Source organism: Cetorhinus maximus, chromosome 1, assembly GCF_964194155.1.
Source record: "Cetorhinus maximus chromosome 1, sCetMax3.hap1.1, whole genome shotgun sequence".
Lineage (NCBI taxonomy): Eukaryota > Metazoa > Chordata > Chondrichthyes > Lamniformes > Cetorhinidae > Cetorhinus > Cetorhinus maximus.
In genome coordinates this window covers 81051716-81073715 of record NC_135879.1, presented here as the reverse complement: position 1 = coordinate 81073715, position 22000 = coordinate 81051716, and the positions used below count along the sequence as shown (strand labels likewise).

The 22000-nt window shown below is 44.2% G+C and overlaps 1 protein-coding gene across 6 annotated transcripts in view; it reads right to left on the bottom strand.

Moving 5' to 3' along the window:
- LOC144681248 (ankyrin-2-like) overlaps window positions 1-22000 on the bottom strand; it is an 866008-nt gene that overhangs the window by 102624 nt on the left and 741384 nt on the right. For all 6 annotated transcript variants that reach the window (XM_078542889.1, XM_078542897.1, XM_078542890.1 and 3 more), the window contains 3 exons: window positions 6187-6283; window positions 5782-6010; window positions 4083-4208 (listed from right to left, as the gene is read on the bottom strand). In XM_078542889.1, coding sequence (XP_078399015.1) covers window positions 4083-4208; window positions 5782-6010; window positions 6187-6283 — 452 coding nt within the window. The remainder of the gene's footprint in view (window positions 1-4082; window positions 4209-5781; window positions 6011-6186; window positions 6284-22000) is intronic.

Here is a 22000-nt window from a genome sequence, read left to right as displayed (position 1 = left end):
GATGGATTCATTACAACTAGATCACATGCTTCCCCTTCAGGAGCTAGTGCAATGTACCACAACACCAAAATGTCCCCAGCACACAAAAAAAGGGAACAGTTTGATGGATTCCTTTAATAAATTAAGATCAAATTAATTTTCACTGTCACTATAATGGCCAACACGAAGAAATCATTAAATAACCTTTTAAATCATTTTGAACTTTACGGGCCACCGATAGGAGGGAACGCAGATGGATGGACCCATAAATTAGGCCCCATGCCTGGGGCCCAATTGAGGTCCTTAAGTGGGCAATTAATGTGGGCAGTTAAAGAGGAGAGTGGCTCTTGCTGGGCCCCTGGTGCCAATTGGAGGCCCTACCCTATAGTTTTGCCTCCCCACATCCACCTGTCCCCATTGCCCTGTCTAACATGCCCCCCACCCATCTGCCAGAGCTTGCCAGCCTGGTCCAGCGAGAGAAAGTGAGTCTGGGAATTAATAATGGAAAATAAAGAGATGGCAGATAGACTGAACAAGTATGTTGCATTGGTCTTCCCTATAGAGGATACAAGTAACATCCCAGAAATAGCTGTATATCAGGAAATGGAAAGGAGGGAAGAACGCAAGAAAATTACAATCAACAGGGAAGTGGTACTGAGCAAATTGTTGGAGTTGCAGGCTGACAAGTCCCTTAGGCCTGATGAACTTTTTCCTAAGGTTTTAAAAGAAGTGGCTAGTGAGATGGTCGGTGCGTTAGTTTTAATTTTCCAAAATTCATTAGATTCGGGAAAGGTTCCATTAGATTGGAAAATAGCAAATATAACTCCTTTATTCAAACAGGGAAGGAGGCAGAAAGCAGGAAACTACAGGCCAGTTAGCTTAACATCTGTCATGGGGAAAATGTTGGAAGCTATTATTAAAGACATTGCAGCAGGATACTTAGATAAATTCAAGGTAACCAGGCAGAGTTAACATGGTCTTATGAAAGGGAAATCATGTCTAATTACTTTATTAGAGTTCTTTGAAGAAGTAACAGGTGTTGTGGATGAAGGGGAACAGGTGGATGTACCATACTTAGATTTCCAGAAGGCATTTGATAAAGTGCCACATCAAGGGTTATCGCAGAAAATAAAAGCTCATGGTGTAGGGGGTAACATATTGGCATGGATAGAAGATTGGCTAGCTAACAGGAAACAGAAGGTAGCCATAAATGGGCCATTTCCTGGTTGGCGGGATGTAATGGGTGGTATGCCACAGGGATCAATGCTGGGCCCTCAACTTTTTACAATTTATATAAATGACTTGGATAAAGGGGCCAAAGGTATGGTTGCTAAATTTGCTGATGACGCAAAAATAGATAAGTTGTGAAGAGGACATAAGGAGGCTACAAAAGGATGTAGATAGGTTAAATGAGTGGGCAAGAACTGGCAGATGGAGTATAATGTGGGAAAATGTGTAATTGTCCATTTTGGCAAGAAGAATAAAAATAAGCACATTATCTAAGTGGTGAGAGATTGCAGAACTTTGAGATGCAGAGAGATCTGAGTGTCCTAGTGCATGAATCGCAAAAGGTTAGTTTGCAGGTATAGCAAGTTTTTAAAAATTAATTCATGGGATGTGAGAATTGCTGGCTAGGCCAGCATTTATTGACCATCATAATTGTCCTCGGGAAGGTGGTGGTGAGCTGCCTTCTTCAACCACTGCAGTCCATTTGGTGTAGGTACACCCACAGTGCTGTTATGGAGGGAGTTCCAGCGGCAGTGAAGGAATGGCGATACATTTCCAAGTCAGGGTGGTGTGTGGCAGGAAGGGTAGTGGTGGTGTTCCCATACATCCGCTGTCTTTGTCCTTCTAGATGCTAGCGGTCATGGGTTTCGAAGGTGCTGTCTAAGGAGCCTTGGTGAGTTCCTGCAGTGCATCTTGCGGATGGTACACACTGCTGCTACTGTGCATTGGTGGTGGAGGGAGTGAATGTTTGTGGATGGAGTGCCAATCAAGCAGGCTGCTTTGTCCTGGATTGGGAAAGGTAATAGATTGTTATTGTTTATTGCAAGGGGAATTGCATACAAAAATAGGGAGGTTATGCTTCAGTTATACAGGGCATTGGTAAAACCACATCTGGAGTACTGTGTATAGTATTGGTCTCCTGATTTAATGAATGATGTAAATGCATTGGAAGCAGTTCAGAGAAAGCGTACTAGACTAATACCCTGGATTGGGCAGGTTGTATTATGAGGATAGGTTGGACAGGCTAGGCTTGTATCTGCTGGAGTTTGGAAAAGTAAGAAGTGACTTAATTGAAACATAAGACCCTGAGGGGTCTTGACAAGGTAGATGTGGAAAGAATGTTTTCTCTTGTGGGGGAATCTGGAACCAGGGAATTGCTGTTTAAAAATAAGGGGTCACTCATTTGAGACAGATGAAGATAATTTTTTCTCTCAGAGGGTCGTGAGTCTTTGAAGCTCCCTTCCTCAAAAGGTGGTGGAAGCAGAGGTAGATAGATTCTTCATAAGCAAGGAGATGAAGGTTATTGGAGGTAGGTGGGAATGTGGAGTTGAGGTTACAATCAAATTAACCATGATCTTAATGAATGGTGGAGCAGGCTTGAGGGACTGAGTGGCCTACTCCTACTCCTAATTTGTATGAGATTCTGGGCATACCTGAGTGTCTGGGTCTATTGCTGAACACCTTTGGCCTACCTGAAGTACATGCAGTGGCACCATCCCTGCTGGCGTTGTCAATATGCAGAGCTGTTGGCCTCCGATTGGCTGGCAGCTTGGATTGGTGTACTTGGATTTCCAGAAGGCATTTGATAAGGTTCCACATCAAAGGTTACTTTACACAAAATAAGATTGCATGGTGTAGGGGGTAAAATATTGGCATGGTAAAGGGTTGGTTGGCTAACAAGCAGCAGAGAGTAGGAATAAATGGGTCTTATTCGGGTTGGCAAGTTGTGACAAATGGAGTGCCACAGGGATTAGTGCTGGGGCCTTAAAATTTTTACAACTGCATCAATGATTTGGATGAAGGGACTGAATGTATGGTAGCTAGGTTTGCTGATAACACTAAGATAGGTAGGAAAGTAATTGTCAAGAGGAGGTAGAGAGTCCGTAAAGGGATATAGACAAGTTAAGTGAGTGGACAAGAATTTGGCAGATGGGTTATAATGTGGGAAAATGTGAACTAGTCCAGTTTGGCAGGGAGAATAGAAAAACAATATACTGTTTAAATGAACAGAGATTGTAGAACTCAGTGGTGCAGAGGGATCTTGGTGTCCTGGTACATGAATCACAAAACGTTAGTCTACAGGTACAGCAAGTGATGCTGTCGAATGGAATGCTGTCATTTATTGCAACAGGAATGGAATATAAAAGTATAGGGGAGTCTCCTTATTTGAAAAAAGATATAGGAAAGAATTTTACATTTCCCTGCTGCTGGGTTGTAGGTGGTGGGGGGCGGTGGGGGGGTGGCGTGAGCACTAAATTTCTCAGATGGCCTTCCCGCCAGGTTCCTGCCTGCTCTGACCTCAACAGAATTTGACACTTGGACGGGCGACAGATTTCAAATGAAATATTAGACTGGCTAACCAAAATTTTCTTTATGTTTCATTTTCGAGGAGCAGGTAATTTAATTATTCGAAAAATAAAATGATGAAATGTTAAACCGCTGCCCAATAAGCGGCAAAGTTTTACAGGCCAAAAGATCCCAGGTGTGATTTCCAGTCTCTACAGAGTTAGCTCAGTTCAATTGAGTATTTTGTCCCTGGGTTACAGAAAGGAAAAGTCTCTAAAGGGTCCTCTGTAGATCGGCATCCAATGTCCTCTGCTGCAAGTGTTGGGTCTTGGGTGAGCAGGGGATCCTGTGGTTAAATAAGTTGCTCACTCTCTGGACCCACACATATTAAATGGTACCTGTGGCAAGATCCTGGAGGGTAAATGGTTTCCAACGAAAATCCAGCATGATTCAGAACTTTTAAGAAGTTTGGGAGGTTAGTTGAGAGGTAGGGAAGGAACGAAATAGATAAGCATGAAGTCTAAATATACCTTGATACATTACAAGTTCCTTTTATGTACTGGCACAAACAATAACTTGATTTACTATACCTTGACAAACAGTGCAAGTCTATTTTCTTTGAAAGCGTAGAAACTGAACAGGTGATGCTGTCCACTCTTTGTGAGAGGCACAAGATTGCCAAAACAGTCAGCATAAATTGGCTTGCCCTCCAATACCTACAAAAACACAAATGATTTAGATGAAAATTCATGTCCCCATTCATAACATGTTTCTGATTCATTCACTTCTTATGCTGTATGTTTTAATTACACTGTTAGAAAGGAAGAGGAAGAGGGACAGAGTAAAGGAGGAAGGAAGGGGCAGAAAGAGGAGGGTGGGTACAAGAACTAATAGTACTGAATGTCTAACATTTGTTGTCAGTTTAAAATTAACAAAATATCTGCATGAACTTAGGAAACAGAAGTATTTTTGGATGGAGTCAGACTGAGTGTGGAATTTTCTGTGCCCGCTGGTGTCAGGCGTCATGGTGGGCGTGAGTGGACAATATGGAGGGAAGGCCAAAAATCGGTTTCACAACGTTGTGAAACCAGTTTGCAATCGTCTGCTCCGCCCGACAATGGTGGGCCACGTATCCTGCCGGCGCAGGTCGAGAACTTCATTGTAATACATTTGTATATCGTTATAAGCCCAGCTTGCCAGAATCATTCCCCTACGCTGATTGCACGCCGATATGTTTCACAACTGAACATAAGTGATGTGCACCTGGCGAGCTGCACTTCACTCGGGACTCTGAGGTTTGTTGGCCTACCTTGCTTTGGGCAGCACTTGTGGTCATCAGTGCCAGGCTGTGCAGGCAGCACCACATCACTTTTAGTGGGGGCTCACGGGCACGTCTCTACTTATGAGACCAGCTGTAAGATGGGGGGTAGCTTTTCAATGGCTACAGGGCTACGGCTTGCTTTGGGAAGGGGGAGAAGTGGCTTCGGCAAGGGAAGAGGCTAGAGCATTACTGAGGAAGAGGGGTATCCCAGGGTGTGTGTGGGGACACATTGATCTGTGCAAGTGGCCTCAAGAGAGTGAGGGCTGAGGAGGCAGTCTCCAGAGGAGATGAGGCCAGTTGGAGATGTGAGGCTGTATGTGAGAGAGTGAGTGGTGATGTCCCTTGAGCTGGTAGTGAGTGAGATGCCAGTGAAAATGTGATGGGCTTGTGAGTTTAAAGTGATGAGATGGTTGCCTTACCCTGGTGGGATTGGAATGATATGGGGCAAAAACCCGCCATTGCAGCCAGCGGGCAAAATGACCTTTTTCCCACCCGCTACCGCATTTAGTGCAAATTTAGGATGATTCAGCTCTGAGTCTTTATATAGATACACTGTTATTTTAAACTATTTTTTAACAATTGTTGTGATTCATAATATAGTCAAAATAAATGTAATATAAAGTTGTATTGAATCAGAGGGAGTGAATTAAACTTTACAAAAAATGTCAAGTTCAAGCACATGGGTATATGTGTTAAAGTGGTGAAATACAACAGATTTTATTGTATAAAGTGGTGCCTTGTGGGCACATTTCCCTGCTACTGTGCTTTTATGCATTGCATCACATGGGCACAGTGAATAGAGAAAAATTGCGTGGAGAAAATTACAAATCTGTAAGTGTTTCTCTATTCACTGCACCCATGATTTAGACTTTTGGAGGAAGAAATGCACAGATCAAACCTTGGTGCATTCCTCCATTACTGCAGAGGACTGCCTATCCATTAAACTCATTCATTACTTGTTCTAGTACCTCAACATCCCTGCTCCTTGCAACTTCCGTGAAATTTTCCTGCTGTTCCAATGTTTTGTCCACCTTGTCATCTGTCATACAAAAACATCTCAACCGTGCCTCGATTGGATCAAGTGATTTGGCAAAAACTACAAATTTGGCCATGTACGGTACACAGATAATTTCTCTGTACATTTGTGTGGCAAAGTTGACAGATTCTTGAATCTGCCGGCAATCTATGAGCCAGAACCTGCAAACAAGCAAAACAAGAAACATTTTATTCAGTCTCAGCCAGCCATTTGCTTTTCATGTAGGGTACCAAATTGGTTAGGATTGATAATACGTGATGATTATTTTAAGTTCAGCAATCTGATGTATCTTGGGAAATCATGGGTGCACAGCTTTAAAACTCTCTAAAATCCTTACCTAGCTGACACATTTGTAGTGAAGGAAACACATTCATTGACAAATGATAATGGTGTAGTTCCAGTTATATCTTCCCATTGGGCTGGCGTTGTTCCACCTAGGAAGCAAGGCAAAGCCAGAAACTATTACTCCAACTGTAAAATGTGCCTTTCAACCACAAGAGAGCTAAACGTGTACAGAGTAGATTTGCCACACAGTGCATTTACATATTGTTATAATGGAGAAGGAGGATGCTTATGGAACAGCACAACTTGAAAAATAAATGTACCCACACGAAAAGTGAGTAAATTGCTGAAATCCAAATGCCATTTATGGTGTTTATAAAACTCAACCAACTTGAACTTTCAGTATAATTAATAGCACTTCTGTGTTAAACATTTTCAAGAATTTTGGTAACCTCCAGACAGTAAAGCAGGACCAGGTAGGTGTGCAAGGGTCTCCTGAGATCACCAACGGCAGGTCAGGGGCTGGGAATTTGGCAGTGAGTAATTCACCTCCTGACTCCCCAAAGCCTGTCCACCATCTACCAGGCACAAGCCAGGAATGTGATGAAATATTCTCCACTTGCCTGGATGAGTGCAACTCCAACAACACTCAAGAAGCTCAACGCCATCCAGGACAAAGCAGCGCACTTGATCGGCACCCCATCCACCACCTTAAATATTCACTCCTTCCACCACTGATGCACAGTGGCAGCAGTGCATATCATGAACAAAATGCACTGCAGCAACTCATCAAGCTTCCTTCGACAGCACCTTCCAAACCCACGACCTCTGCCACCTAGAAGGACAAGGGCAGCAGATGCATGGGAAAACAACCACCTGCAAATTCCCATCCAAGTCACATACCATTCTGACTTGGAACTATTTTGCCTTTCCTTCACTGTCACTGGATCAAAATCCTGAAACTTCCTGTGGGCGGTGCACCAAAATCAAGAAGGCCACTCACTGCCACCTTCTCAAAGGCAAGTAGGAATGGACAACAAATGCTAACGTTGCAAGGGATGCTCATGTCCCATGAAAGGTTAAAAAGACTTGCTCACATTCAGTTCTGAATACTGGCAAGAATGATATTTCCTAGTACAATTGGAATACAACCAATTCCATGCTACCACGGCTGACTTCACTGGTCAGTTTGGTTTAGAGTAGTTTTGGAAAAGCCAGGGTGACCAAATTTTATGAAATAAAATAAGGGACACTTAAACCATCAAGGTGGAGGGGTGGAGTGGGTGGTTGCTGGTGACTTTTGAGAGCAGAGGCCATGAGAGCAGGAGGAGGAGAAGGAGAGGGGATTGGTAAGCATCATAGTTGTGAGCTGGGGGGTGGCGGTCACAGTTAGAGGGAGGTCTCTTGAGACCATAATAGCAAGGGATGCTTTAAATTCAACTAAAACTTACAATTTATCTTGTTGAGTCACAACATTATCATCTCTCTGCTAGCCAACTCACTCATTTGCAGCCCTGCTTGAATCACTCAGACTGGACTCTCAGGGTTCATCTCCCACAGGCTGTCCTAGAAATAAGGGCCAAAAGGCATCCCTTAAGGACATGAGGCAGTCAAATTAATTGGGGCAATCCCTTAACATACAGGGCAGTTGGCCACCCTGGGAAAAGGATAAAGATAGAACAAGGGTAAAAGTTTTAACTTGGGTGAAGGCTGTTGTGTTTTATGCCTTGGAGATAAGTAGAGATGTGTCTCACCAGGTTCTATGGGTGAACAGGACTTCATTGCAAATGCTTTTAAAATGTCTGCAACAAGCTTCCAGCTTACTTTCAGTTTCTCTGTAACCGCATCCAGCACAGTAAGCAGTCAACAGACACAATCAAAAACCAAACAATGGAACACAACAAAGTCCAAGTAAGCTGAGATGTGATTTGCAAATGTGGACTGGAAACAGCTCCTTGAAGGTAAATCAGTGTCAGAGCAGTAGGAGGAATTCAAAGCAGAAGAGCTAAAGAAGGTCCAGAACATGTTCCAACAAAGCAAAAGGGTTAGACCACCCACCCCACCTCCCCTTATACCCCCCTCGCTCTGAGATGTCAACGAACATACAGAACAGGATAAGGCAAAAAAAGAAAACTTATGCAGCTGCCAAAGATTCAAACTGCAGAAAGCAGAAAGGAGTATAGAAAGTGCAAAGATGAAATTAAAAAGGGCATGAATAACACAGCACAGGTTGTGCAACTCAGGTACAGATAAAACGAGGACCTTCTGAAAGGCCCATTTGAGAGGTAGGCCAACAATGGTGAAGTCCCTGTGGCACAGAGTGCATAGGTGGGTTTCCAAGCTGTGAATGTTGTCCAACTGTTAGCTGACCCTGGATTGTCATTTTTGCTGCCCATTCAAAGTGTAATCTACTGAACCATTGAAAGCACGGATTCTCAAGACACAGTAATGGAGATGGCATCATCTTGCCGCCACTACCTGGTACAGATATTATGCAGTAATGTGGTTAGCTGCCACGGCTCAGTGGATGGATGAATGATGAACGGTGCCATGCTCATTATCCCATCCACTTGCCCTCCTGCCACCCATCTATCAGGATGCATCCATACTGTTGACCCTTGACCAAGTCCCTCACATCTGCACACTGTCACAGCATAACAGTGTGACTAAAAGGGGGGTAACCAGTGAGGCTGTCAGTGGTCAACAGAGCACAACATGCTACCTTAGAGTCACAGCCGCAACATACATGGCACCAAGCATTTGCGGAAAGCCTGTTTCTCCACCACACCTTATCAGTAATCATTGATGATATGATGAAAATGGTTACTGTATGTAAGCACACAAAAGTGAATGAGAACATTACAGTCTGAATGGCTCACAACCCTTTTAGCCTTATATTTTTATTCATAGAATGTCACACACAGGAGACGTGTGGAAGGGATGGGTCTAGTTACCCCACGCTTTTCCCACCAGGACTTTCACGTTTTGGTGGATGAGGTGCAGAAGAGGAATGCAAGAAGGCCTGGATTCAAATTGGGGCTGTGCTGTGCACAGCAGGAGACCATCAGCGCTCATGGATTCAGTGCAGGAAAAGGTCCAATGACCTGTTGTGTTCTGTGAAAGTGAGTAGCTTGGCTCATCCACACAGAGCTTCATGGGAATGGTCATATCTGCATGCTGCAGCTAAGGTGTGAGACATGACACATACCTTTGCCTCAGCATTGAGGCTTGTATGTGTACACAGCTCATGCAGGTTCACACAGAACATGTGTGAATGAGCACTGTGATGTACTGATGTGGTAAAGAGCAATATCCCTACAAGCACTATATCTCAGGCTAACATAAATTCATATTGTCGTTGCAGAGGAAAAGGGTGAAGAACACCATTGAGATGGTCCAGACTGTGGGGGGGGGGTTGCCTGGCTGAGATGCATCTGCCCCTTAATGGCCATGGAGATTGCCAGGATGCCTGAACAGTTGTCTGTTGGTGATGTGCCAGTGACCACAGCTGCCCATGCAGTGACGCAGAGGCCACAGTTTGAAGGAGGTCCCCAACAGGTGCCTGCACGACACGGCAGACCACCACGCTCCTCATTGCTGTTTAGACAGAAAAGTAAGCAGCCTCCCTCCAACTCATCCAAGGCAACATGGGGGGGCACTTTGCAGGGGTGTGTGAGGGCAAAGGGTGCCATCTCACCTAGCGAACAAATGGGTTCACCATGGTAACACATTTCACTTGAGCATTTCTTGAATATATTTACTTACACTTGTACATGACATAAGAGAGCTCAAAAAGAATGGTAACATTATGAAGACAGCTTTTACCAATGATAATGAGGGTGGTATACTAAGGTCCATCTCGTTGTGCTGTAAGAGGATCAAAGTTGTCTGTTGATTTGTGTTGCTTTGGAGGGCTCCTTCCTTCTCTGCTATATCACATAAGAATCCAGAGGTCAAAGGCACAAGTACTGAGATGCTCCTTGCATATTTCATCGTCCATCCAAGCTTGACTTTAATGGAGGCTTAATGATCAGAGTCTATAAACAGATGCTGGGCAGCAGATGCATCTCAAGCATGATTGACAGCTGCAAGGCATCCATCTTCACTGCAGTGTTACACATTGGCCTTAGTGTAGGCACTGCAGCTTGAGAGGCCATGAATTGTGCCGGTAATATTGGTTGTCTGCTGTGCTCACTACTTTGGCTGCATTTGCATTCCAGGTGTTACAGGGTGTGCTTTGTGTGGTAAGAAGTATATGGAAGCCAGGAATGTTACATGTGGCACCCACATCAGAAACTGGACCATTGGCTAGAATGGATGGTGCACAAGTTATTTCAAAAAGCTGTTGTTGGACAGATATGGACCCCTCATGCGCAAGATGTCTTATATGTATGTATGGTTCAACATACAATCCTATCAGCATGTATAGGATTTGAATTCTAACATTGTGTCACTCTCAGCATTGTGGGCATGGTTTGATTATGGACAATTTGGTGGCATGGTCCCCTCATTTACGGTCAGTGGAGTTCATGAGAGGGACCAGGTTGTGAATGACTTATTACCATGTGTGTTTGCTATATGATGAGGCTCATGGTTATGATAGTAAGGATTTCAGCCATGTGACTGAGTCCAACTTATTGATGTTTATTGTCTCCCTTGTGGGGGGTGGGCAGCCCCTTGAGTAATTGTGGAGTCAATGTACAAGGTTCTTTAGGGAAGTATGTCACAAGGAACTGGCTGATGGCAATTGTGATACTGGAGAACCAAACGAGAATCTATTTTACACAAGACTCATCTGGCGATGATCCCCTCCTGCACAGAGTCAGCCCTGGCTACATCGTCATGCCTCCCAGCTGCTCTGCCATTGGCAACCTCCTTACCTTCAACTGTTTTGGAATCTTCCAAATGGACAGGGGCTTCCTCCTCCTCCTCAGAAGTTGGAGCTCTGCCCATGGCGTCATCATCATTGATTTGTAATCCCCTCCACTGTGCCATGTTGTGCAGCATGAAGCACACCACTACTGTTCTTGATACCCTTGCTGGGGCATATTCCAGAGCTCCACTTGAACGATCGAGGCACCTGAAGTGCATCCTGAAAATGCCAAATGGCCTGCTCAACAGTGCTCTTGGTGACAATATGGCTGCTGTTGTAGCTGTGCTCTGCCACTCTTTGTGGGCTCCTAGAGGGAGACATTATCCAAGTTCTTAAGGGGAAGCCATTGTCCCCTAGAAGCCAACCATGGATCTGCGAAGGTAGCTGAAATAGCTGAGAGAGTTTGGAACTCCTTAGCATGAAGGAGTTGTGGCAGCTATCAGGGAACCTTGCACACACATGAAGGAAGACCTTGTGATGATCACAAACCACCTGGACATTGAGTGAGTGGAAGGACTTCTGTTTGACAAATGTGTCCACTTGTTGGGTTGGGGCCTTTGTGGCAACATGGGTGCAATCAATGACACCCTGCACCTGAGGGAAGACTGCTAATTGACCAATGGCCATGGCTCCCTGCATCTGAGCTGCTAAATCTATAGGGAAATTAATTTGATCCCCAACATGAGCAAACAGGGCATTAGTTACAGCCTTAACGCAGCTGTATGCTGCTGACTGGGATATATCAGACAGGTCTCCTGATGATCCCTGGAAAGATCCCGAGACATAGGCATTGAGGGCAACAGTTATCTTCACAGTCGCTGGCAGGGCATGGGGATTCAATGAATTATGGCTCGAGTTGCTGCTGGACCATGCGACATATGCCTGTCACCATCTCATGGCTTAGTTTCAGTCGCCTTCGACACTGGTTCTCCATCATGTTGAGGTAGGACATTCTTGGTCTGTACACCCTTCCCATAGGGCAGTACCTAGTTGTCCTGCCTCTCCTCCTCCTCCTTCCTAGTGCGCGGACATAGTTCATCCTGGCACAGGGGACCCCAGAATAGCCAAAGAAATAAGCCAAATTCAGGCCTGCTCTTACCAGGTCTACCTTGCACACTTCGGGATCCACACTCCTCAGCTAACAAAATCAGACTAGAGTGGTGGCAGCTGTTAATTTGATGGCCAGCTGCCTCCGTAAGACGCACATATGAAAAATGTGATGCCCCTCCATTCCTGCCCCTGCAAAAGTGGGAGATCCTTTGTTCAGGAGCAATTTCCAGCCACTGCTACAATGGAGAGGCTCTCCGTCATGGTGAAAATCTGAACCTCTGTGTTTGTTTTCACAAGCGAGGGACAAAGCAGACATTGCAGCTAAGAAGGAGAAGTGTGAAATATCGGATAGGCTAAACATAGTAAGGGAGAAAATGTTAAGGTGTTTAGCATCCTTGAAAGTGGATAAGACCACAGGCCCCAAATGAAATTTAAAATAAAAACAGAAAATGCCAGGAAAACTCGACTGGTCTGGCAGCATCTGTGGAGAGAGAAACAGAGTTAACGTTTTGAGTCCGTATGACTCTTCAGTTCATATGACTCTTCTTCAGAGCTAAAGAGAAGTAGAAATGTGATGGATATTATACTGTTTAAGAAGGGGTGAAGCAGGTGGAGCAAAACAGAACTTTAGGGATAGGTGGGAGCTTGGAGAGATTGACAAAGATGTTATGGGCAAAAAACAAAGTGAGTGTTAATGGTAGTGTTAAAGACTAAAGAAAGTGCTGATAGTGGCATAAAGGTAAGATAGCAAAATGTGAGGTGAGAGTGACTGCCCTTGACATCAAGGCAGCATTTGACTGAGTATGGCATCAAGGAGCCCTAGCAAAATTGGAGTCAATAGGAATCAAGGAGGAAATTCTCCACTGTTTGGAGCTATACATAGCTCAAAGGAAGATGGTTGTGGTTGTTAGAGGTCAATCATCTCAGTTCCAGGATATCACTGCAGGAGCTCCTCAGGATAGTGTCCTAGGCCCAACCATCTTCAGCTGCTTCATCAATGAATTTCCTTCCATCATAAGGTCAGAATTGGGGATGTTCACTGATGATTGCACAATGTTCAGCACCATTCGCGACTCCTCACATACCGAAGCAGTCCATGTCTAAATAGCAGCAAGACCTGGACAATATCCAGGCTTGGGCTGACAAGTGGCAAGTAACATTAGCACCACATAAGTGTCAGGCAATGATCATCTCCAACAAGAAAGAATCCAACTATCGCCCCTTGACATTCAATGGCGTTACTATCACTGAATCCCCCACTATCAACATGCTGGGGGTTACCATTGACCAGAAACTGAACTGGACGAGCCATATAAATACTGCAGCTGCAAGAGCAGGTCAGAGGCTAGGAATCGTGCATGGAGTAACTCACCTCCTCACTCCCCAAAGCCTGTTCACTACCTACAGGGCACAAAAATCAAGAGTGTCATGAAATACTCTCCACTTGCCTGGATGAGTGCAGCTCCTACAACACTCAAGGAGCTTGACACAATCCAGGACAAAGCAGCCCACTTGATTAGCATCACATCCACAAACATTCACTCCCTCCACCACTGACACACAGTAGCAGCAGTGTGTACCATCTACAAGATGCACGGCAGAAACATACCAAGGCTCCTTAGACAGCACCTTCAAAACCCACGACTGCTACCATCTAGAAGGACAAGGGCAGCAGATACATGGAAACACCATCACCTGGGAGTTCCCCTCCAAGCCACTCCCCATCCTGACTTGGAAATATATCGCCGTTCCTTCACTGTTGCTGGGTCAAAATCCTGGAACTCCCTCCCTAACAGCACTGTGGGTGTACCTACACCACATGGGCAGGAGCGAGTCAAGAAGGCAGCTCACTACCACCTTCTCAAGTGCAATTAGGGATGGGCAATAAATGCTGGTCTAGCCAGTGACATCCACATCCTGTCAATGAATAAAAAACAATAACAGCTGAATAAAGGTCAGCGCTCTATGAAAGCACAACACCGAAACAAGTGACAGAAGGCCCTGTTAGTGGTGGGGGGAGCAGGAGGAAAAGTATTTTAAAAAAGGATATAAGTAAAGAATAATTTTTTTTTTTTTAATTATTAAAAATGGGGTAAAGATGGAGGAGAGAGTTCATGGTCTGAAGTCGTTGAACTCAATGTTAAGTCCAGAAGGCTGTAAGGTGCCTAATTGGGAGATGAGGTGCTATTCCTCCAGTTTGTGTTGGGCCTCACTGGAACATTGCAGCAGGCCAGGGACGGACAAGTGGGCATGTGGCAGGATGGTTTCATGAAATGGCAAGCGACAGGAAGGTCTGTTTCATGCTTGCGGACTGAGTAAAGGTGTTCCGCAAAGCAGTTACCCAGTCTGCATTTACTCTCCCCAGTATGGAGAAGATCGCATTGGGAGCAGTGAATACAGTAGGCCAAACTGAAGGAGATGAAAGGAGTGTTACAGAGGAAACATATCCTGGGCAAGGGAAGAAATAGAGGAAGCTTTGACCATCATTTTCCAATCTATTCTGGTTACAGGCAGAGTACCAGAGGATTAGAGGACTGCTAACATTGTCCAATTTTTTTTAAAAGAAGGGATAGCTTGAGTCATTACAGCCCAGTCAACCTAGCCTCAGTGGTGGGCAAAGTATTGGAAACAATTCTGAGACATTTGAGGAGGTAACAAAAAGGGTCGATGATGGCAGTGCATTTGATGTTGTCTATATGGATTTTAGCAAGGCTTTTGACAAGGTCCTTCACGACAGACACCAGGATTTCCTGGCCCCACATGGCAAGACCCACCTGGGGAGATTCGGTGACCCAACCAGAAGTCCATTGATTTTCGGAAGAGTAGACGATCCTGGCGGCAGATGGGACCGGAAAATTCCACCCAGGCAGTCATAAAAGTAAAAAGTTATGGGATCCAAGGGAAAGTGGCAAGTTGGATCCAAAATTGGCTCAGTAGCAGGAAGCAAAGTGTTTGTGTGACTGGAAGGCTGTTTCCAGAGAAGCTCAGCAGGATCCAGTACTGGGTATGTTGTTGTTTGTGATATATATCAATGACTGAGACTTAAATATAGGGCGCATAATTGAGCAGTTTGCAGATGATGCGAAAATTGGCCATGAGATTGGTAGTGAGGAAGAAAGCTGTAGACTGCAGGAAGATATCAAAGGTCTGGCACAAAAAATGGCAAATAGAAATCCATCTCGAGAAATGTGTAGTAATGAATTGGGGAGGACAAACAAAGCGAGAGAATACACAATAAATGGTAGGATTCTAAGAAGTGAAGAGGAACAGAAGGATCTTTGAATGCATATCTTCAGATCCCTAAAGGTAGCAGGACAGGTAAATAAGGTGGTCAGGAAGGAATGCGGGATATTTTCCTTTATTGACTGAGGATTAGAATAGAAGGGTAGGGAGGTCATGCTCAAACTATATAAAACACTAGTTAGATAGTAGCTAGAGTATTGCATACAGTTCTGGTCACAGAATTACTACAAGAACGTAATCACACTAGAGAAGATACAGGAGATTTACGAGGATATTCCCAGGAATGGAAAGTTTTAGCTATGAGGAAAGATTGGATAGATTAGTATTCTTTAAAGGGAGTAACTAACGAGCTTAATCTAAAGGGAAGTCATGGCAGCAGAGCTCACACCCGTGATATGCTCCTCCTGCGTTATGTGGGAAGACATGGACACTTCTAGTGTCCCTGACGACCATGCGTGCAGGAAGTGTAGCATTTTAGAGCTGGAAATGCGGGTGGATTCACTGTGGAGTATCTGCAATGCTGAGATTATCGTGGACAGTACATTCAGTGACGTGATCACACCGCAGGTAAAGACTAAACAGGCAGAAAGGGGATGGGTGACCATCAGACAGAGTAGAGGAAGGCAGATATTACAGGAATCCCTGTGGCCATCCCCCTCTCTAACAGATATACCATTTTGGATGCTGTTGGAGGAGACAACTTCTCAACGGAAAGCAGCAGGAGCCAAGTACATGGCACCACAGGTGGCTCTGCTACACAAGAGCGGAGGAAGAAGAGTGGCAGGGATATAGTGATAGGGGATTCAACAGTAAGGGGAACAGACAGGCGTTTCTGCAGCCATAAAAGAGATTCCAGGATGGTCTGTTACCTCCCTAGTGCCAAGGTCAAGGATGTTTCAGGGAGGCTGCACGGCATTCTGAAGGGGGAGGGCAGACAGCCTGTGGTCGTGGTACATATTGGTACCAACAACATAGGTAAAAAAATGAATGAGGTCCTACAAGCTGAATATAGGGAGTTAGGACTTAAATTAAAAAGTAGGACCTCAAAGATAGTAATGTCAGGATTATTACCAATACCATGTGCTAGCAAGAGTAGAAATAACAAGATATATCAGATGAATTCGTGGCTGAAGAAAGGGTGTAGGGGGAGGGATTCAGATCCCTGGGACATTGGGACCGGTTCTGGGGAAGGTGAGACCAGTCCAAACAGGACGAGTTGCATCTGGGCAGGACTGGGACCAATGTCCTCTGGGGGGTGTTTGCTAGTGCTTTCAGGGAGGGTTTAAACTAGAATGGCAGGGGGGTGGGAACCTGAGCAGGTAGACAGAGGAGGGGGAAACAAGGATAGACATGAAAGAGAGAAAAGTGAGAAGCAAAAGTGGAAGGCAGAAAAAACAAGGGCGAAAAACAAATGGGGTCATAGTGCAAAATAAAGCCAAGATGACTAACAAGATTAAAAAGACAAGTCTAAAGGCATTGTATCTTAATGCGTGGAGCATTTGCATTAAGGTAGATGAATTAACAGCGCAAATAGATATAAACAGTTATGATATAGTTGCGATTATGGAGACATGGCTCCAGGGTGACCAAGGATGGGAACTGAACATCTAGGGTTATGCAATATTTAGGAAAGACAGACAAATAGGGAAAGGAGGTGGGGTAGTATTGTTCATAAAGGAGGAAATCAATGCAATAGTGAGGAAGGATATTGGCTCAGAAAATCATGACGTGGAATCTGTTTGGGTGGAGACAAGAAATACCAAGAGGCAGAAAACATTGGTGGGGGTTGTCTATAGGCCCCCAAACAGTAATGGAGATGTAAGGGAAGGCATTAAGCAGGAAATTAGAGATGCATGCAATAAGGTACAACTGTAATCATGGGTAACTTTACATAGTTTGGACAAACCAAACTAGCAATAATATAGGGAGGAAGATTCCTGGAGTGTGTACCTGATGGTTTTTTAGACCAATACATTGAGGAACCAACTAGAGAGCAAGCTATCCTAGACTGGGTATTATGCAATGGGAAAGGGTTAATTAACAATCTTGTTGTGAGGGGTCCCTTGGGGAAGAGCGTCCATAAAATGATAGAATTGTTCATTAAGATGGAGAGTGAAGAAGTTGAATCCGAAACTCGGGTCCTGAATATAAGTAAAGGGAACTATGAGGATATGAGGCACGAGTTGGCAACAATGGATTGGGGAACCTTACTAAAAGGGTTGATAGTGGTTAGGTAATGGCTAATATTTAAGGAACATATGCATGAATTACAACAATTATTCATTCCTGTCTGGCGCAAAAATAAAACAGGAAAGGTGGCTCAACCATGGCTTACAGAAGAAATTAGGGATAGTATTAGATCCAAAGAGGAGTAATATAAAATTGCCAGAAAAAGCAGCAAGCCTGAGGATTGGGAGTTGTTTAGATTTCGGCAAAATTGGGCAAAAAGATTGATCAAGAAGGGGAAAATGGAGTGTGAGAGTAAACTTGCAAGGAACATAAAAACTGACTGCAAAAGCTTCTATAAATATGTGAAGAGAAGGTGATTAGCGAAGACAAACGTAGGTCCATTATTGTCAGAAACAGGGGAAAATATAATGGGGGACAAAGAAATGGCAGAAAAATTGAACACATATTTTGGTTCTATCTTTACCAAAGAGGACACAAATAGTTTTTCAGGAATGTTAGGGAACCAAGGGTCTTGTGAGAGGGAGGAATTGAAGAAAATCAGTATTAGTAAAAAAATGGTGCCAGAGAAATTAATGGGGTTAAAGGCTGAAAAATCCCCAGGGCCTGATTATCTACACCTCAGAGTACTAAAGGAAGTAGCCCTGGAAATATTGGTGGTCATCTTCCAAAATTCTATAGAGTCTGGAGCAGGTCCTACCGATTGGAAGGTGGAAATGTAATCCCACTATTTAAAAAAGGAGGGAGAGAAAACACAGAGAATTACAGACCAGTTAGTCTAACATCAGCAGTGGGGAAAATGCTAGAATCTATTATAAAAGACGTGGTAACAGAACACTTGGAAAGCATTAATGGGATTAGACAAAGTCAGCATGGGTTTATGAAAGGGAAATCATGCTTAACTAGTCTACTGGAGTTTTTGAGGATGTAACTAGTAGAATAGATAATGGAGATGTGGAGATAATGGATGTGGTGTATTTGGATTTCAAGAAGGGTTTTGATAAGGTCCCACATAAGAGGCTAGTGGCCAAAATTAAAGCACATGTGATTGGGGTAATTTACTGGCATCGATTGGTTGACAGACCGGAAACAGAGGCCTGAATTTTTCCCACATTGGGTGGGCTCAGCGGGAGTGGAAAGGGGTGGTCGCGGAGCCGACCGCCGCCTGCTGTCAGCTCCATGCCGCCATTTTACATGGGTGGGCCAATTAAGGCCCACCCAGCGTAAGACACGAGCGCTAGTGCTCAGCACTACCTATGCAGGCGGGGAGAGGAGAGAGAGTCTGGGCCATGCGCGAAAGAGTGCTTCAATCTCCCTGAGGCAGCTCCATGCCTCAGAGAGATTGAAGTGCTTTTCAAATAAATAAATAAATGGATTGAAAATGTAATTAAACATGTCCCCTCATGTGACTATGTCACATGAAATGGAACATGTTTTTATATTTCAGAAAAAGTTTTTATTTAATTCATAAAAGCTTTAGGAAACCTCATCCTGCTCATGATTGAGATTTTCTAAAAAACATAAAGGCTGCTTGGCCTTTTTGCCTGCCCACCAACCTCAAGGTTGGACTGGCATCGTAAACACTGACATTAATTAATTCGTTAATGGCCTTAATAGGCCCATCAGTTATCAGCGGGTGGAGGCAGTGGAGGCCGGGTCACTGAGTATATTCAAGAAAGAAATTGATACATTTTTGGATATTAGAGGCATCAAGGGGTATGGAGAGAAAGTGGGAAAATGGCGTTGAGATAGAGGATCAGCCATGATCATATTAAATGGTGGAGCAGGCTCAAAGGGCCAAATGGCCTACTCCTGCTTCTAGTTTCTATGCTTCTATGATAGGCTGGGGTTATTTTCTTTGGAACAGAAGAAGCTGAGGGATGATTTAATTGAGCTGTATAAAATTATGAGTGGCCTGGATAGAGTGGAGAGGGAAAAATTATTTCTGTAGCAGAGAGTTTAATAATCAGGGGCATAGATATAAAGTAATTTGTAGAAGGATTGGGGGAGTTGAGGAGTAATTTTTTCACCAAGGTATGGGGGTATGGAACTCACGCCCGAAAGGGTGGTAGAGGCAGAAACTCTCATCAGATTTAAATTTTAAAAATGGGTATGCACTCAAGGTGACATAACCTATAGGGCTACAGACCAAAAGCTGAAAGTTAGGGTTAGGCTCGATAGGACATGGACATGATGGGCCAAAAGGACTCCTTCTGTGGCATAAATCTTTCTCTGTTTCTAAGAGTGGAACCATGAAACAATGAAGCTGGACACAGAGGAGAAGCATGTAAGAAGCATGCTGTGGTCGAATGTATGGAAGGCTGCAGAGGTTGAGAGGATAGGAGAGATAATGCACCACGGCCATTATCACAGACAATTTTTTTTGGTGCTGTAGGAGAAAAGATTCTATGGGTGTATTGTGGAAGACTTGGGTGCAGATCTGAGAGACTATATAGATCAAGGACCTTGGAGAAGAAATGCAGGTTGGAGGCAGGATTGTAGTTTCTTAAACCCCTCTCCCGTGTCCCCTCCACCCTCACCTTCAACAAGTGCAAGCATCTCATGGGCTTCTTGGTCACTAAAATAGAGACAATCTGATCAGCTGCCGGAGCTGCGTAAATCCTTTCCACTAGGTCGCCTAGCCAAACTCTCTTTAATTCTCCCCCCTGCCCTGCCCCTGAACTTGCATCTTTCTCTAGTTTCTCTCCTATATCCCCTCATACTCTCTGGGAGTTCATCTTATCCATCACCTCATCCTGTTCCCTCAATCCTATTCCCACTAAACTGCTGATCATCCAACTTTCCTTTGTTTCTCTCTCTTCAGGTGTCATCACTCTCTCCTTTAAATCTGCCGTTGTAACCCCCACCTCAAAAAAAACTTTTGACCCCTTGATCCTTGCAAACTACCATCACATCTTCAACCTCCTTTTCCTCTCCAAACTTGTTGAACATGTTTTGACCTCCCAAATCCATTCCCAATCTTTTCCAGAACTTCGCGCTTGAAACCCTCCAATTAGGTTTCTAGCCCTGCCATTGTATCAAAACGGCCGTTATCAAAGCCATAAATTATATCCTCTGTGGCTAAAGGCAAACTTTCTCTCCTCATCCTTCTAAACCTGTGTGAAGCCTTTGACATGGTTGCCCACACCATCACCCTCCAATGCCTCTCCATTGTCATCCAGCTGGGTGGGATTGCTCCTGCATGGTTCCATTCTTATCTATCTAATCGGAACCAGAGAATCACTGCAATAGCTTCTCTTCCTGGTCTCGTACCAAAACTTCTGGTGTCCTCAAATGATCTATTCTTGGCCCCACTCCTATTTCCTGTCTACATGCTGCCCCTTGGTGACATCATCCAAAGGCACAGCGCTAGTTTTCACATGTATGGTGATGATACCCAGCTCTACCTTACCACCATCTTGCTTGATTCCTCCACTGTTTCTAAATTATCAGACAACTTATCCAACATCCAGTGATGGATGAACAGAAATTTCCTCCAATTAAATATTGAGAAGACGGAAGCCATTGCTTTAGGTCTCCGCTCCAAACTCCATTCTCTAGCCACCAACTCCAATCCTCTCCCTGGCAACAGTCTGAGACTAAACCAGTCTGTTCACGGCCTTGGTGTCACATTTGACCGCGAGATGAGCTTTTGAGCTCATATTCGTCCCATCACTATGTATGCCTATTTCTACCTCAGTGACATCGCCTAACTTTTCCCGTCTCCACTCACCTGCTGCAGAATCCCTCCTTCAGGCCTTCATTATCCCTAGGCTCAAATATCATAATGCACTGCTGGCTCCAACAGTCTATCCTCCATACCTTGAAGTTATTCAAAATTCTGCTATTAGTGCCTTAACTTGTGGCATGTCCCATTCCCCTATCCCCCATGTTTGCTGACCTACATTGGCTCTTGGTCAAATGACAACTTTAAAATTCTCATCCTAGTTTACAAATTCCTCCATGGCGTCATTCCTCCATAACTCTGTAATCTCTCCCAGCCCCACAACCTTCCAAGATGTCCACACTCCTCTAATACTAGCCTCTTGTACATCCCAATTATATTTGTTCCACCATTGGAGGCTATGTCTTCAGGTGCCTAGGCCCTGAGCCCTGGAATTCCCTCCCTTCATCTCTCTGCCTCTTTAACATCACATCAAAGAGAGAATAACTTGTTACAACCTCAAAAAAGTATCAAACAAAGCTAGCACTTCCCTTCGAGCTGTGTCAACAGTGCCAACAGACCTAAATCCATTAGTCAGTCTTGGAACTCAGCCAAGTATTAATAATGAGGCCATCGAGCAACTGTATCAACAGAAGAAGATTGACCAAGTTTGAAACCATCTTTTTTCGACTCAGAAACAAGGCTAAGTATGGTATACAGCAAATTATATAAATGGAATTGAATTTAGTCCAGAAATTGCTGGGAAAATAATAGCGAGTTCATGGCATTCATCATTATTAGTGTGCAAAAAAAAACTAGCAGTTTGTGGTGTGGAAGAGAAACATCATAAGT